At 39.3% G+C, this 14,004-nt stretch overlaps 1 protein-coding gene across 1 annotated transcript; it reads left to right on the top strand.

Annotated features, from left to right (window-relative positions):
* The first annotated feature begins 248 nt into the window (after window positions 1-248).
* mthfs (5,10-methenyltetrahydrofolate synthetase (5-formyltetrahydrofolate cyclo-ligase)) lies at window positions 249-11,211 on the top strand. The gene is made up of 3 exons (XM_062029797.1): window positions 249-509; window positions 1,625-1,889; window positions 10,459-11,211. The coding sequence occupies exons 1-3, from the start codon at window positions 399-401 to the stop codon at window positions 10,683-10,685; spliced, it is 603 nt and encodes a 200-aa protein (XP_061885781.1). The 5' UTR covers window positions 249-398; the 3' UTR covers window positions 10,686-11,211.
* Window positions 11,212-14,004: the final 2,793 nt, after the last annotated feature.

Below are 14,004 nucleotides of genomic sequence, written 5' to 3'. Positions count from 1 at the left end.
GATCCACCCTACCTGCTTCCCTAACCCAAACCAGGCTGCGCATGACTCAGCACTTTTCTGTTCTCTCAACTTCAATAGATGATGCACTAATGTAATGATATGTTTGGTCATCTGTGAAACATATTGGCTGCAAACTGCTTTGTTTTGTTTGTATATCAGTGGTTTAATAAAAAAGAAGAAATAATCACTACCGGATTGTTGATGACGTCACTGGCATGCGTTTTACTGTAGTCCTCTTTATTCTAGCCTATAACGGAAGTGACGTATAACAATGTGCGCCTTGTAGCGGGTTAGAAGAGTTAATATTTAACAACATGAAGAGATAAAGACCTTCTTCTCTTGCAAACTACAAAAGTAAACAAAAAGTAGACTTTGAACTGCTTTCAAAAGAAGACACAATGGCCGCCATGCGAGCCGCCAAACAAGCGCTGAGAAAAGAAATAAAACGACGAGTTGCTTCACTTAGTGGACAGGAGAAACTCAGACAGTCTTCGGTTCTCTCCCAAAAAGTAAGAACATATAGTTGCATCATTATATAACTTTTGCTGTACAATCTTGTGGGACATTCAATGAAACACATTCAAATCAGACAAGAGTGACAAGTGCTCTTAATTTTTTTATTTTTATGAATTGTATTATATGAACGGCAGCACGGTGACAGGGGGGTTGGTGCGCCTGCCTCACAATACGAAAGTCCTGGGTTCGATCCTGCGCTCGGGATCTTTCTGCGTGGAGTTTGCATGTTCTCCCCGTGACTGCGTGGGTTCCCTCCGTGTACTCCGGCTTCCTCCCACCTCCAAATACATGCACCTGGGGATAGGTTGATAGGCAACACTAAATTGGCCCTAGTGTGTGAATGTGAGTGTGAATGTTGTCTGTCTATCTGTGTTGGCCCTGCGATGAGGTTGCGACTTGTCCAGGGTGTACCCCACCTTCCGCCCGATTGTAGCTGAGATAGGCTCCAGCGCCCCCGCAACCCCGAAGGGAATAAGCAGTAGAAAATGGATGGGTATTATATGAACTTGCTAGGCTAGTTTTATGTTGTGCTTATACTGCAACACTCGTTGGAAGTCTTACTTATTCATAGATTTTATTGACATTGCTTGCATTAAATTGTATTTTTTAACTTATAGTTCAATCTGTTCCAAACTCAAAAGTTAGACGTTTTTGTAATGTAGTCTTTCTCATGTATTGTACATACAGTTTGTATGCACACTAATCTGCAATAAGAGCTATATATATAGTCATCTTTCAAACACCTTGTTGCTAGACGGTGTTTCCAAAGCATCTATAATAAGTCTGACTTTACCCTTGCTCAGAAACACATTACAATGAGACTATTTGTGAATGTTTATACAGTGAATAGCATCATCATTCTACATTTTGTAAGCACCTGGTTTGCCAGATAATAAAAAGACAAAGCAGGAAGGATCAGTGCTGTAAACTAAGCGAGTGACTTTGTCGCTATTTGAAGTTTTTGGAAAAAGGCACAAATCTTAGGACTTTATTTGGTTTTATTAGACAGAAGCAGTCCTGTGGGAAACCCCGTGCGATGATGCTTAAATGCTAACCCCTATTCCACTTTTCTGTTAAATGAAACGTTCATAAATTTCTCTGATTTCAGCTCTTCAGGCACCCAAAGTATGTGGCGAGTCAGCGTATCGCAGTGTTCCTCAGCATGGACGATGAAGTGCGCACTGAGGAAATCATCAGCGACGTGTTTGAAGCAGGGAAAATATGTTTCATCCCCAGATATGAGCATGGCAGCAACCACATGGACATGTTGAGGCTGAATGGCGTGCAGGACATGAAAACCCTTCCTGTGACATCCTGGAACATCCAACAGCCTGACCGACATGACCACAGTAGAGAAGAAGCCCTGGCTACAGGTAGACCAGTGTTTGTGATCTTTACCAACGCTGCTTCAGGGTTTCCAACAGATTGCTAATATATATGTGTTGGTGGGGATGTGCATGATCAATATGACATCTTTATATTTATGATCTCATGATTAAGTTGATTGGCAGTGGTGCATATAGTTTTAAAAAGACTGAACAAATGTTTTACATATATTTAAAAACAAATCTGGGTTGTTAGTTATTAATAATAACATATTTTTGTTACATTGTTTTGCTCTACTTTTTTTGTTGCTGCTTATTGTAAAAGGTAACACAGGGTACACTATATTCTCCCATGACTGAATTTTGGAATTTATTTTGTCAAATATGTAAACAGTTTTTTGAGATAGAGATGACAAAAATTACTCGAGGTGGTTTATTGATATTCTCCATGATGAAGTCATTGTAATACTAACACATTAAGAAGAGTATATTTAAAAATGTATTCACATTTGAAGTGCACATGCATGTAGGAATCACATTAAATTAATAACACAGTTTAGATTAAACAGAAAAAAGAATACAATTATTCAGGATGAAGATTGGCTTTAATGCTGCTAGCTTAATGCTAATGGACAAGCTCCATCACAGGCTAACAGAAATTGGCATTGCCAATAAAACACAGGGCACATATAGACAAACAATCATTCACACTCATATTCATACCTACGTACAATTTACAGTCCCCAGTAGGGATGATATTTGATAAGAAATTATCGCGTTCGAGCCCATTATCGAATCCTCTTATCGAACCGATTCCTTATCGATTCTCTTATCGAATCCAGATAGGTTGTTGTATATGGGAAAAAAAACAATATTTGGTTTAACAAAAGCTCACTTTTATTTTATAAGAAAAAAATAAAATAAACAAATAAATATTGACTGTTGTTACCCCCCCAAAAAATAAAAAATAAATAAATAATAAAATAAGTAGTGTTGAAGAAAATCAGTCCCTTGGGCACTAAACTGAAAATAATACAGCTCTCCAAAAAGTGCACTTCTGCTGCTATTGGAACATACCAACTACACACACTATGACACTAAGAACGCCACAGTCATCAATCAACAATTCTTCTTCCAAAAAATTAGCACGTCTGCTTTTCAGGATCAAGTCTGACCCGCTCTTCGCTAATCGCGTCGCCAACGGTGGAAAAAACACGTTCACTTGGCGTGGAACTAGCTTGGACACACAGATAGGTTTGACGACATCCTCCTCCAGTCTGTATCTAAACCTTCTGGGGTCCATCAGTGTGGCCTCCTCCAGGAATGACTGCACGTCCTTGTCCTGGAGGGAAAATGAGGGATAGACACAGCATAGAATTAGGGGGGAAATTAGCTGAATGTGAAGACTAGGGTGTCTGTTATTAAGTCTTTAGCATTAGTATGTGGAATTAAATGATGGAATGGACTAAGTAATGAAGTTAAACATTGTACTAATATGGATCCACTTTAAGAGGTTGTTCAAATTAATAGTGCTTACAAAGTACAAAGAATAATTATGAGAAATACTTTCAACCTTATTGAAAATAAGATATTCTTCATCTCAGTATATTAATAATGACTGAATTAATTAATTACATATTACAAAACTGTTGTATATACTAATTCACAGATGTTATTTTATTATAAAAAGGTCATTAAATGATGTATATATTTGTAAACGCTCTGAAGTGGGAAAGGGGTAGGATTAAATAAACTTTACTTCTTCCTACTCCTTTTCGGACATGATGTAAAGTGAAATAATATGAAACTGTGATGTGTTACACTAGGGGTGCCCATTACGTCGATCGCGAGCTACCGGTCGATCACGGAGGGTGTGTCAGTTGATCACCAGCCAGGCATTAAAAAAATAGTCCTAAAAATGAGCGATCATAATTCTTCACTATGACGTCACTTTCGTCACTTGATTGACATTCACGGTACCCGAGGGTCTTCTGAGATGACGCTGGCTGCTGCCAACTCATTATTAAGAAAAAATTACAGACAGGAAGGCTAGAAACACTTTTTATTTCAACAGACTCTGGCGCCGTACCTGTCGTCAAAACTCCAAAGACCGACTGCACAGTTGCACAATAAAAGCACTGCTTCATCCTGCCTGCGCTAACAAAATAAGAGTCTCAGAAAGCTGGCGTGCACAAGCTAGCAAGCTACGGAGTTTGCCGCCAATGTATAACTTGTAAAGGAGTACGGAAGCTGGAAAAATAATATGCCAAAAACCAGAGGTGGGACCAAGTCATTGTTTTGCAAGTCACAAGTAAGTCTCAAGTCTTTGCCCTCAAGTCCGAGTCAAGTCTCGAGTCAAGACAGGCAAGTCCCGAGTCAAGTCCAAAGTCAAGACTGGAAAGTCTCAAGTCAAGTCCCAAGTCCTGCATTTTGAGTTTCGAGTCCTTTCAAGTCCTTTTAACCACAGACTAATATATTAACACAGATTGTGTATGCTTTTCAAACGCTGTATTTATTTATTAAAACAAGTGCATTTTAAATTGCAGGAAAGAAAATTGTGCTGACATTGCACTTTATCATAGCACTATTAACCAGTCATTTTAAACATTTGACTCATTCCTTTACAGAATAAACACATTTGAAAAATAAAGTGCAACTGTACTTATTTGTGCAAAAGTGTTAACATTGAAAAAACATGACATATAACATAACAAAAAGGTTGTACTTTTTATATGTCAGGGCCATATGCTGCATTGCATTTGCAAAAGACCAAATTGGCCAAGAGTCTGTCAGTCATTTGTGCACGATGGGGGCGTAGTATGATGCCACCATGGCTGAAAACTCGCTCCACTGGAGCACTGGAGGCAGGCACTGCCAAGACTCTCATGGCCACTCGGAACAGTGAAGGAAGAGTCTTCATGTTCAATGCCCAGAACAAAAGGGCATTCTGTCCTTCAGCTATGTCAAGGTAGTGACTTAGCTGTAGTGCTGGAGTAGTCCCAACATCCTTCTTCTGTCCCTTGTGGTAAGCAGCAAACAGCCCTTCTCCTTCTCCAAGGTCCCCTTGCTCTTTTTCATCAACAAGAGGCGCAGGTTGCTCAGTCTCTGCAGCATCTTGCAGGATCAATTCTGGTAAACATGTAAAAACAATAGCAGAAACAAGAGACCTTATCATTACCATTTGTGTTGGTGATGCAGTGTGCTAGACTGAAATACTTAGTTATTGCTGCAGTCAGTTAGATCAGATTATGAGGGAAAAAGTTACATTACACTCAGTTACATTTACCTTTAACCTGTTGTGCCACCTCTGCCTTGACGTCACGACTGACCAGCACATGGGGCTCCACCCACAACAGAGAAAAGGCTGGATCCAAGACAGCTGCTTTGAGGTAGACTGGATCTGAAAAGGGAGCAGTGATCCCATCTTGTGTCCTGGCCATTTTCACATTGATGAAGATTCCAAGAAATCTTTTGTTCAGGGATGTCTGGAGACTTCTGACCAGGCCGCTCAGAAAACAGACCTGAGGCTTCAGTTTCTCAAGGTGGTGGTTGAGGGACAAGATGGATGGAACAACAGCACTGATTGTGATGACCTTCTCCCCCTGTGTCAAATCAGTTGCTTCTCCAAATGGCTTCAAGATGTCCACCAAATCTTTCAACAGATTCCACTCCCGTGCTGTGAATGACAACTCCCTGTGCCCAGCCTTTTCTAGAACAGCACAGAGCCTTACATGATTGCACTGGAGAACAGCCTTCGCTTGCCTCAGTGTTGAGTTCCATCTTGTGTTGACTGCAGCAGGGATGCCTTTCTGTTCCCCAAATTCAGCATCAAACACATCTTTGAATGTTGTGCTTGTGTGCAGCAGTGAGCTGAGTTTAGATAACTTCGAAAGAGAAGGAGATACCACTTTTGTTTCTTTCAAACCATCTCCCACCACCAGCTGAAGAGTGTGTGCAAAACACTGCAAGCGCTTTTTCTTTGCCATAGCAACATCTACCGTTTGCTGATCTTCCACGGTTAAATCACACCAGAGCTCAGGGTCATCCAGATGATCTCCATCATCGTCATCCTCTTGTTCACTGGGGAAGCACACAGTGAATGCTTTTCGCATGTTAGCAGCATTGTCACTAATAATGTAGTCCAGTTTAGCTTTAATGTTGTATTCATCACATATAGCCTCAAATTTGTCACAGATTCGTTCAGCTGTATGTGAGCCTTTGAAGCGCTCACAAGCCAAGAGATTGGACTTGAGCTGTATCCTCTCTGCCTCTTTGTCCATCCAGTGCACAGTGACACCGAGGAATCCCCTCATCTTTCGGTCAGACCAAATGTCGACAGTCACTGAAACATGGTCAGTGTGGCTCAATTGAGTTTTTAATTTTGATCGTCTTTCTTCAGTGAGGTTCTCTGTTTTTGATGTCAGTGTTCTGCGACACACTGGGGTGTACTTGCTGTCAAGTACTGTCAGAAAGTGGCGAAAACTCTTGTTTTCCACAATAGACAGGGGCAAGTTGCAATCAATAATCAAGTCAGACAGTATTGCATTGGTGATAGCTTTCTGCTGTGGATGAGTCATACTGTAATGCCCGACACGATTGTCCAGGAACTGCGAGATTGAAGGCTGTTGTGGTCCATTTGTGATGCTTTTGTTCATCAGGTATTCTTGAAATCTGTAAGCATATTAAACAGATGTCAGAAAATCCCTTGTAGCCACATATGAAAAGTACTGAAACTACTCTTTATTACTCATATTATTAATATCAATCTTAACAGTGTGTGTGTGTGGTAAACATTAGGTTACAGTTGCTGCACTAGTCATGTATTTTAAAATTGATTTCGAGTTGAAGGGATAGTTCGGGATTTGTGAAGTGGGGTTGTATGAGGGACTACACGGAAAATGGCGGGCAACCCACTCACAATAGAGATAAGTAGACAGGCTACCAGCACACGACTTAGGCTTTACATTGCTGTGGATGGGGTCAGCAGCTATTGATTGATTGAAACTTTTATTAGTAGATTGCACAGTACAGTACATATTCCGTACAATTGACCACTAAATGGTAACACCCGAATACGTTTTTCAACTGGTTAAGTCGGGGTCCACGTTAATCAATTCATTGTACAAATATATACTATCAGCATAATACAGTCATCACACAAGTTAATAATTGGAGTATATACATTGAATTATTTACATTATGTAAATTTGTATTTTATTTGTATTTTTTTGTCATTAAAAAATACAATCATGTGTGCTTACGGACTGTATCCCTGCAGACTGTATTGATCTATATTGATGTAAAATGTAGGAACCAGAAATATTAATAACAGAAATAAACAACCCTTTTGTGCGAATGAGTGTGAATGATTGTGCCAATGAGTGTAAATGGGGGAGGGAGGTTTTTTGGGTTGGTGCACTAATTGTAAGTGTATCTTGTGTTTTTGTATGTTGATTTGATTTTTTTTTTTAAAAAACTTTTTTTTTTTTTTTTTTTAATTTCTTGTGCGGCCCGGTACCAATCGATCCACGGACCGGTACCGGGCCGCGGCCCGGTGGTTGGGGACCACTGAGGTAAACAACCAGCAGTATGTCGGAAAGCTAGCTAAAACGGTACACATATTCATAATATAGTATACATTTTAACTGACCTTTATTTTACTATTTTTGACTTTTTTTAGGTGGCTAAAATACGCGGTGCTGCTGACCGCCGTCTAACGTTACGTTACTTTGTGTGATATATTGACTAACGTAACCCTGCTTAAAAAAATCACTGAACAAAAAGTATGAATAAGGTAGTGAACTACAACAGATTCCCGTGTTTGCAATAACGTTATAACGTTAGCAGTGAGTTTACAGCCTCACTGATTTAACTACATAGCAAATAAAAGTCACGTTACTTAGCCAATGAACGTTAGCTTACATTCAAAACTTACCGTTCTTTGTGCAACTTCAAATGTCGGACAAAGTTGGAAGTTGTTGCCTCTCCATCAGTAATTTTCGAACCGCATGTGTTGCATACTGCAAACCGTTTTGTGTTGACCACCTCGTTATTTTTATACCCAAACGAAATTATTTTAGGTATCATTTTTTGTTCACTGGCGTGTGGTTTGGACATTTCTTCTTCATCGGTTTTCCTGCAATTTGATTGGATGAATGCTGTGGGACGAAAACAACGTAGATCAAATATGATTGGCTATTGTACTGAGAGCACACACGCTTGACATGCAGCACACACGCTGACACACGCAACGCTGATAGACAAGTGCACAATGAAAAATACGAAGCGCTCCCGAATAACTTTTTAATCTTTGGGTTTTGGGGAAAGTAGCAAGTCATGTCAAGTCATGTCAAGTCAAAAAGCTCAAGTCCAAGTGAAGTCACAAGTCAATGATGTTAAAGTCTAAGTCGAGTTGCAAGTCTTTTTACATTTTGTCAAGTCGAGTCTAAAGTCATCAAATTCATGACTCGAGTCTGACTCGAGTCCAAGTCATGTGATTCGAGTCCACACCTCTGCCAAAAACCAACCACTTTCAAAACCAACCACTTTCATGTGGTATTGGACAGAAAGGAGGACTTTTTTTCTCCTCCATTTGAAAATGCGGACGTTATCAGCACCATTGTCTGATTCCTATCAATGCAAGTCATCAGAATCAGGTAATACACCAACTTATATTCTTGTCTTCATGAATGAAAGGAATCTATATGTGTTAAACATGCTTCCGCCCGAATGCAGCTGAGATAGGCTCCAGCGACCCCCCGCGACCCCAAAAGGGACAAGCGGTAGAAAATGGATGGGATGGATGCTTGTATTATCATTAAACACCTTTAACTTATTAATATTAATATGTGTTAAACATGCTTGCATTATCTTTAAACACCTTTAACTTGTTAACAATATTAACTATATGTGTTAAACATCCTTGCATTATCTTTAAACACCTTTAACTTGTTAACAATATTAACTATATGTATTAAACATGATTGTATTATCATTAAACACCTTTAATTTATTAACAATATTAACTATATGTGTTAAACATGCTGGCATTATCATTAAACATTTTTAACTTAACAAAAACATGTCTTTCATAAATAAGTAAATATAAATTATATATATGAATGAGGTAGATCCCCACGACTTGATCAATTTAAAAGTAGCTTGCCTGCAGAAAAAGTGTGGGCACCCCTGTGTTACACTGTAAGTGTCTTCATGTACGAAATAAACTAAAGAAAGAAAGAAAGCACTAGTTTATTAGACAGACCTGGAAACTCTGGAGTGGTGTAGGCTACAAGATAATGTTAACGTTATCAGACACATACAAAAAGCCTAATGTTAACGTTACCGTTAGCCACTGACTATGCTTAGGTAACGTTAGTCTAGCTAACATTACTGCAGTCCTGGTTGACATAAGAGGTAACCTTATTTTAGCCTAAAGGCTACAAGTGAGCAAATATGGAAATTAACCGGGAACAGTTAACGTCAGTTACTCACCGGCACTGAAGCAGAGGAAGAGGGGCTTGCTTTGTCATCTCTGTCGCTGCTTCTCCACGTGTCGAAGACACGCCACGGTTCTCGAACGTTCAGGTTATGTACGGCCTGAACATGTTTCAACATGCTTGTTGTACTTCCCCTCTTACATGAGAGCGAAGCCTGGCAATAATTGCATATAGCCGTTTCCTCGTCTTATTTTTTTGTAAAATGCCTTGAGGCGTTTTTTCCGGTCCATTGTTGTTGCTGCTTTCTGTATCTGCCGCCTAATGACTGAGCTACGTCATTTCCTGTGACGTGCCACAGGGCATTTCCTGTGGGACGGGATTCGTTCCCAGGGATTCGAATAAAGAACCAACTCTTTTTCTTTACTATAGTGGCCTAGATAACAGGAACCGGTTCTCAAAAAGGCATTTGAGTCCATAGAATCGGTTCTTTTCTTATCGAACAACCGGGAGAACCGGTTTCGAACATCATCCCTAGTCTCCAGTGAAACTAACGTTCATATTTTTGGAAGCCGAAGTACCCGGCGAAAACCCACACACTCACGGATGTTCTCCAACACAGAGATTTTCCAAATGCAGGTTCAAAGATGCACACGGTGTAAAGTTAGATGTGAATTCAGTAGTAATTTCAAAATAAAGGTAGTTTACAAAAAAAATGCATTAACTAACTTGAAATTTCCTCTTTTGCCGGGTGCCAACCCCGTTTAGGTGCACAACCAACTTTAGCACTGACAGGCGATTCAGATGCACATTTTGTTTTCAAACTTATTATGGCCAATAGTACGTAAATAATATATTATATACAGTAAAACTATTAATACAATATTACTTGAATTTGTTTTCATGTAAAAAATGTATGTTAAAAAAACCCTTATTTTTAAGGTGCGGTAGCTTTTATTTTGCCGTGGCGGTGCGCCAAGATCAATTACATGAAGGGGAAACCCTGTGCTTATGAAATGTGAAAAGTAGTAGAAAAAGTTACTGTTTGACATATGTGAGACAGTAAAACTATGATTTTTGCCTCTCCCACTCTCAACCAGAGTCGGCTGGGATAGGCCAGCCATGCCTCTATTGAGGACAAGCACTGTAGAAAATGTGATTACATTCAATTTGTTTTCCAGGAGGTCTGGACCTCATCTTAATGCCAGGTCTGGGCTTTGACTTGTCTGGGAAGCGGCTGGGCAGAGGAAAGGGATTCTATGACACTTATCTAGAGCGCTGCATTCGACACCCCAAAGGGAAACCCTACACGATCGCCTTAGCCTTTAAAGAACAGCTGTGTCAGAACATCCCCGTGGATGACAACGATGTGCTCATAGATGAAGTCTTGTATGAAGATGATCAGTAACCACCTACAATATTTTTTTTCTTTCCATCTTTGACATCCAACGCATTCACGTTCGACGCAAGCCAAAGCAAATGATGGATGGCTGCCAAACAGCAGGTGATGTGTGCTGGACTTGGTGTGCCTGACACAAAACTTTGCACAGTTCATGACTGTCAAACACATTCACTTTTTTAAAAGAAGGCCACTTGTGACATCTGACTCGCTTCGCTGTCTTTGACGTTATTACAGCACATACTTGGACTGCAGTTTTCTCCTTGGAGGCGGAGCCTCGATTGTCTCTCATAAAGGTACCGCACGTATTTAGTGAATTGTCAAATTTGCATAATTGGCAATGAGGCATTTGAAAAAAGCGAGTAAAAGACATGAAAAGCAAATCAAATGTGTTTGGAAATAAAATGATCCGTGGCTGCTTTTGTTGTTTTTTTGTCACAATTTTAAGTTTTTGTGCATAGCCACAATATACTCTTTTTCACATCAAAGTTCAGATTTGTCAGGAGTGAAATAAATGTAGAAAATGTGGTGCTAACTTCATGGCTGCTGTACTCATGTTTTTATATGTTGTTGATCCTTAAAAACGGTTCTAATAATCAAGTGTGAAAACTTGTCAGACTGACTGATGTGCACATCAGAATTTTGAACAATTTTAAAAGTTATGAACCACTAACACTCACATAGCTACAGTTATATGATTGGCTATCAAAGAATGCGCTAAGTGGTGCAAAAAAATACCATTCAAAACAAAGGCTGCAATAATAGTATTAGACGCTGCCCCTCGAGCAGGAAACCGCACTGCGTGGGCCTCTGTGACCTGTAGAATGGCTGAAAAGGCGCTTAATCAAAATTTTTTTATGGCAAACTTATTCTCAGCACTTTCCTGATCTGTCATCATTTAGAATACTTTAGCAACATTCTGCAAATGTGTTCACAGTATTTAATGGTGCAGAAGAAACTGTGTTGTCTTGTAAGGCAGGTGTTACAAGTTTGATCCCAGATGCATGGCACTCCAAGCAGCTCTTTCTAATGCCAAGCCCCCACCCCCAAACTTCTCCTTGGAGGAGAGGAAGGCAGTAACATCACTGGGCAAGGAGGAAAACATCACGATCTTGCCAGCTGATAAGGGGAGATGCACAGTAATTCTCAACACAACTGACTACCAAAACCAGTTGCTTACACTCCTCAAAGACTTCAAAACATGAATACTCAAAATGGACCCAACAGGTGGGTACAAGAGAAGAATAATTGAATACTTACAAACTCTACAAAAGTCAGAAGCCATCAACCGGGGGTTGTATTACTGATAATACCCACAAGAAACCATCCCTGGCATTTATGGCCTTCCAAAAATACACAAAGATGGGGCTTCCCTTCTTTTTCGCTCTGTGACATAATATTGCTAAGTACAGTAAGTGGCCAACATCTTAGCACCTTTGGTTGGCAAAACTCCACATCATGTCTAAAACTCAATTGACTTTGTAGCAAAGATCAGAGATCTAAACTGGACAAAAATGAAACTATGGTTTCATTTGACGTCACCTCCCTGTTTACCTGTATTCCAACCCAGGATACAGTTTACACAGTGAGGCAACATCTACTATGTTATCGTACCTTACAAGATAGATCCACACTAAACCCAGAACAGATTTGCCTTTTGCTGTAACTTTGCCTTAACACTACATAATTTCAATTAATGGGAACATTTTACCGACAAAAACATGGTTGTGCCATGGGATCACCTGTATCCCCAATAGTAGCAAACATTTACATGGAGAACATGGAAAAGAGAGCTCTGAGCTCTGAAGGGAACAGCACCAAGTCATTGGTACAGATATGTGGATGACACCTTGGTGAAAATCAGAAACCAAGAAGTGCAAACCTTCACCGAGCACATTAAACTCAGTGGACAAAAACATCAAGTTCACATGTGAGGATGTCAAAGTCAGTAAGTTGCCTTTTTGGACTGTGATGTCCACATTGGAGAGAACAGGGGCCTCCATGTTTGGATTTACCGAAAAACCAAACACACCGATCAATACCTACTTTTTGACTTACACCACCCACTGTAACACATACCGGGCATTATCAGAACCCTACAACACAGAGCTGATAATGTTCCTACCGGCCCACAGGCCAAAGAGAAAGAGCATAGGCCAGGGGTGTCCAAACTTTTTCCACTGAGGGCCGCACATTGAAAAATCAAAGCTAGCAGGGGCCATTTTGATATTTTTTATTTTAAAAACCAATACAATATATGTATAAAAAATATACATTTAGACTTCCACTCAGGCTTGATCCCGGGGAACCCAAAGGGTTTTGGTCCAAAAAATATAAAAAATGTGTCATTATTCAGTATTATTATTTGTGTTATTATTCAAGTTTTTAAATCTCTAGATCAACATTAGGTCTATCTGTCAATATAACAATTTTTAAATATTTAAATTGTATGCTCTTTTTGTCAAAGAAAACCCTTTTTTTATGAAAAAAAACACAAAATATGCAATATTTTCACCCAATAAGATTTTTAAGTGGGATATTTGAGATTATATAATAATTGGAGCCTTAAAAAGGTGAATAACTCATAACACCATTGATTTTAATTCATTATTATTTTTTGAGCAATGACACTTAAAAACTAATCACACTAAAATTGTAGGGGATCCAAAAGGGTCCTACTCATTAAAGTGTTAAAAAATATTTTTTTTTTTTTTTTTTTTACTGTTTCAACACAATAATCTCGAGATCAACTTCAGATCTAACTGTCAATTATAAGTTTTATTGTTGTTTATGTTTTTTGTTTGTTTGTTTTAGGCCCTTTTTTAAAAAAAAACAGCTCGTTTTTTTACATGGCAAACACAAAATATGCAACATTTTCCCCAAAAAATATCTCAAAATATTTAATATGACGTAATTGGAGCCTTGAATAGGTCAATAATTCATAATGACATTGATTTTGATTCATTATTATTTTTTAAAGAAAGAAACAGCCTACATGGAAGCTTTGTGTGATTAGAGTAAACATTGCTACATTTTCTTGTTACATTTCACCTGTTTGCTCTTTAAATACCACTTTTAATGTTTTTTATTTTTTTCAATCGTATTTTTAAAATGTGCAGTGGGGCCGTTAAAAAATGACCTGCGGGCCTCAAATGGCCCCCGGGCCGCACTTTGGACACCCCTGGCATAGACATTTTAGGGAAGACCTCAAAACCTGTGGTCACCCCAGCTGGTCGTTCGTGAAACGTGCATCCAGTTCCAGAAATAACAAGAACAGAGTGGAGGAGGAGGAAAAAGGTGGCAGACGCAAACATATTGTCATTCCATA

The sequence above is a fragment of the Entelurus aequoreus genome, linkage group LG02 (assembly GCF_033978785.1).
Source record: "Entelurus aequoreus isolate RoL-2023_Sb linkage group LG02, RoL_Eaeq_v1.1, whole genome shotgun sequence".
In the NCBI taxonomy this organism is placed as follows: Eukaryota; Metazoa; Chordata; class Actinopteri; order Syngnathiformes; family Syngnathidae; genus Entelurus; species Entelurus aequoreus.
Note: the sequence above shows the minus strand (reverse complement) of the source record. Positions and strands in the feature narration are given on the sequence as shown.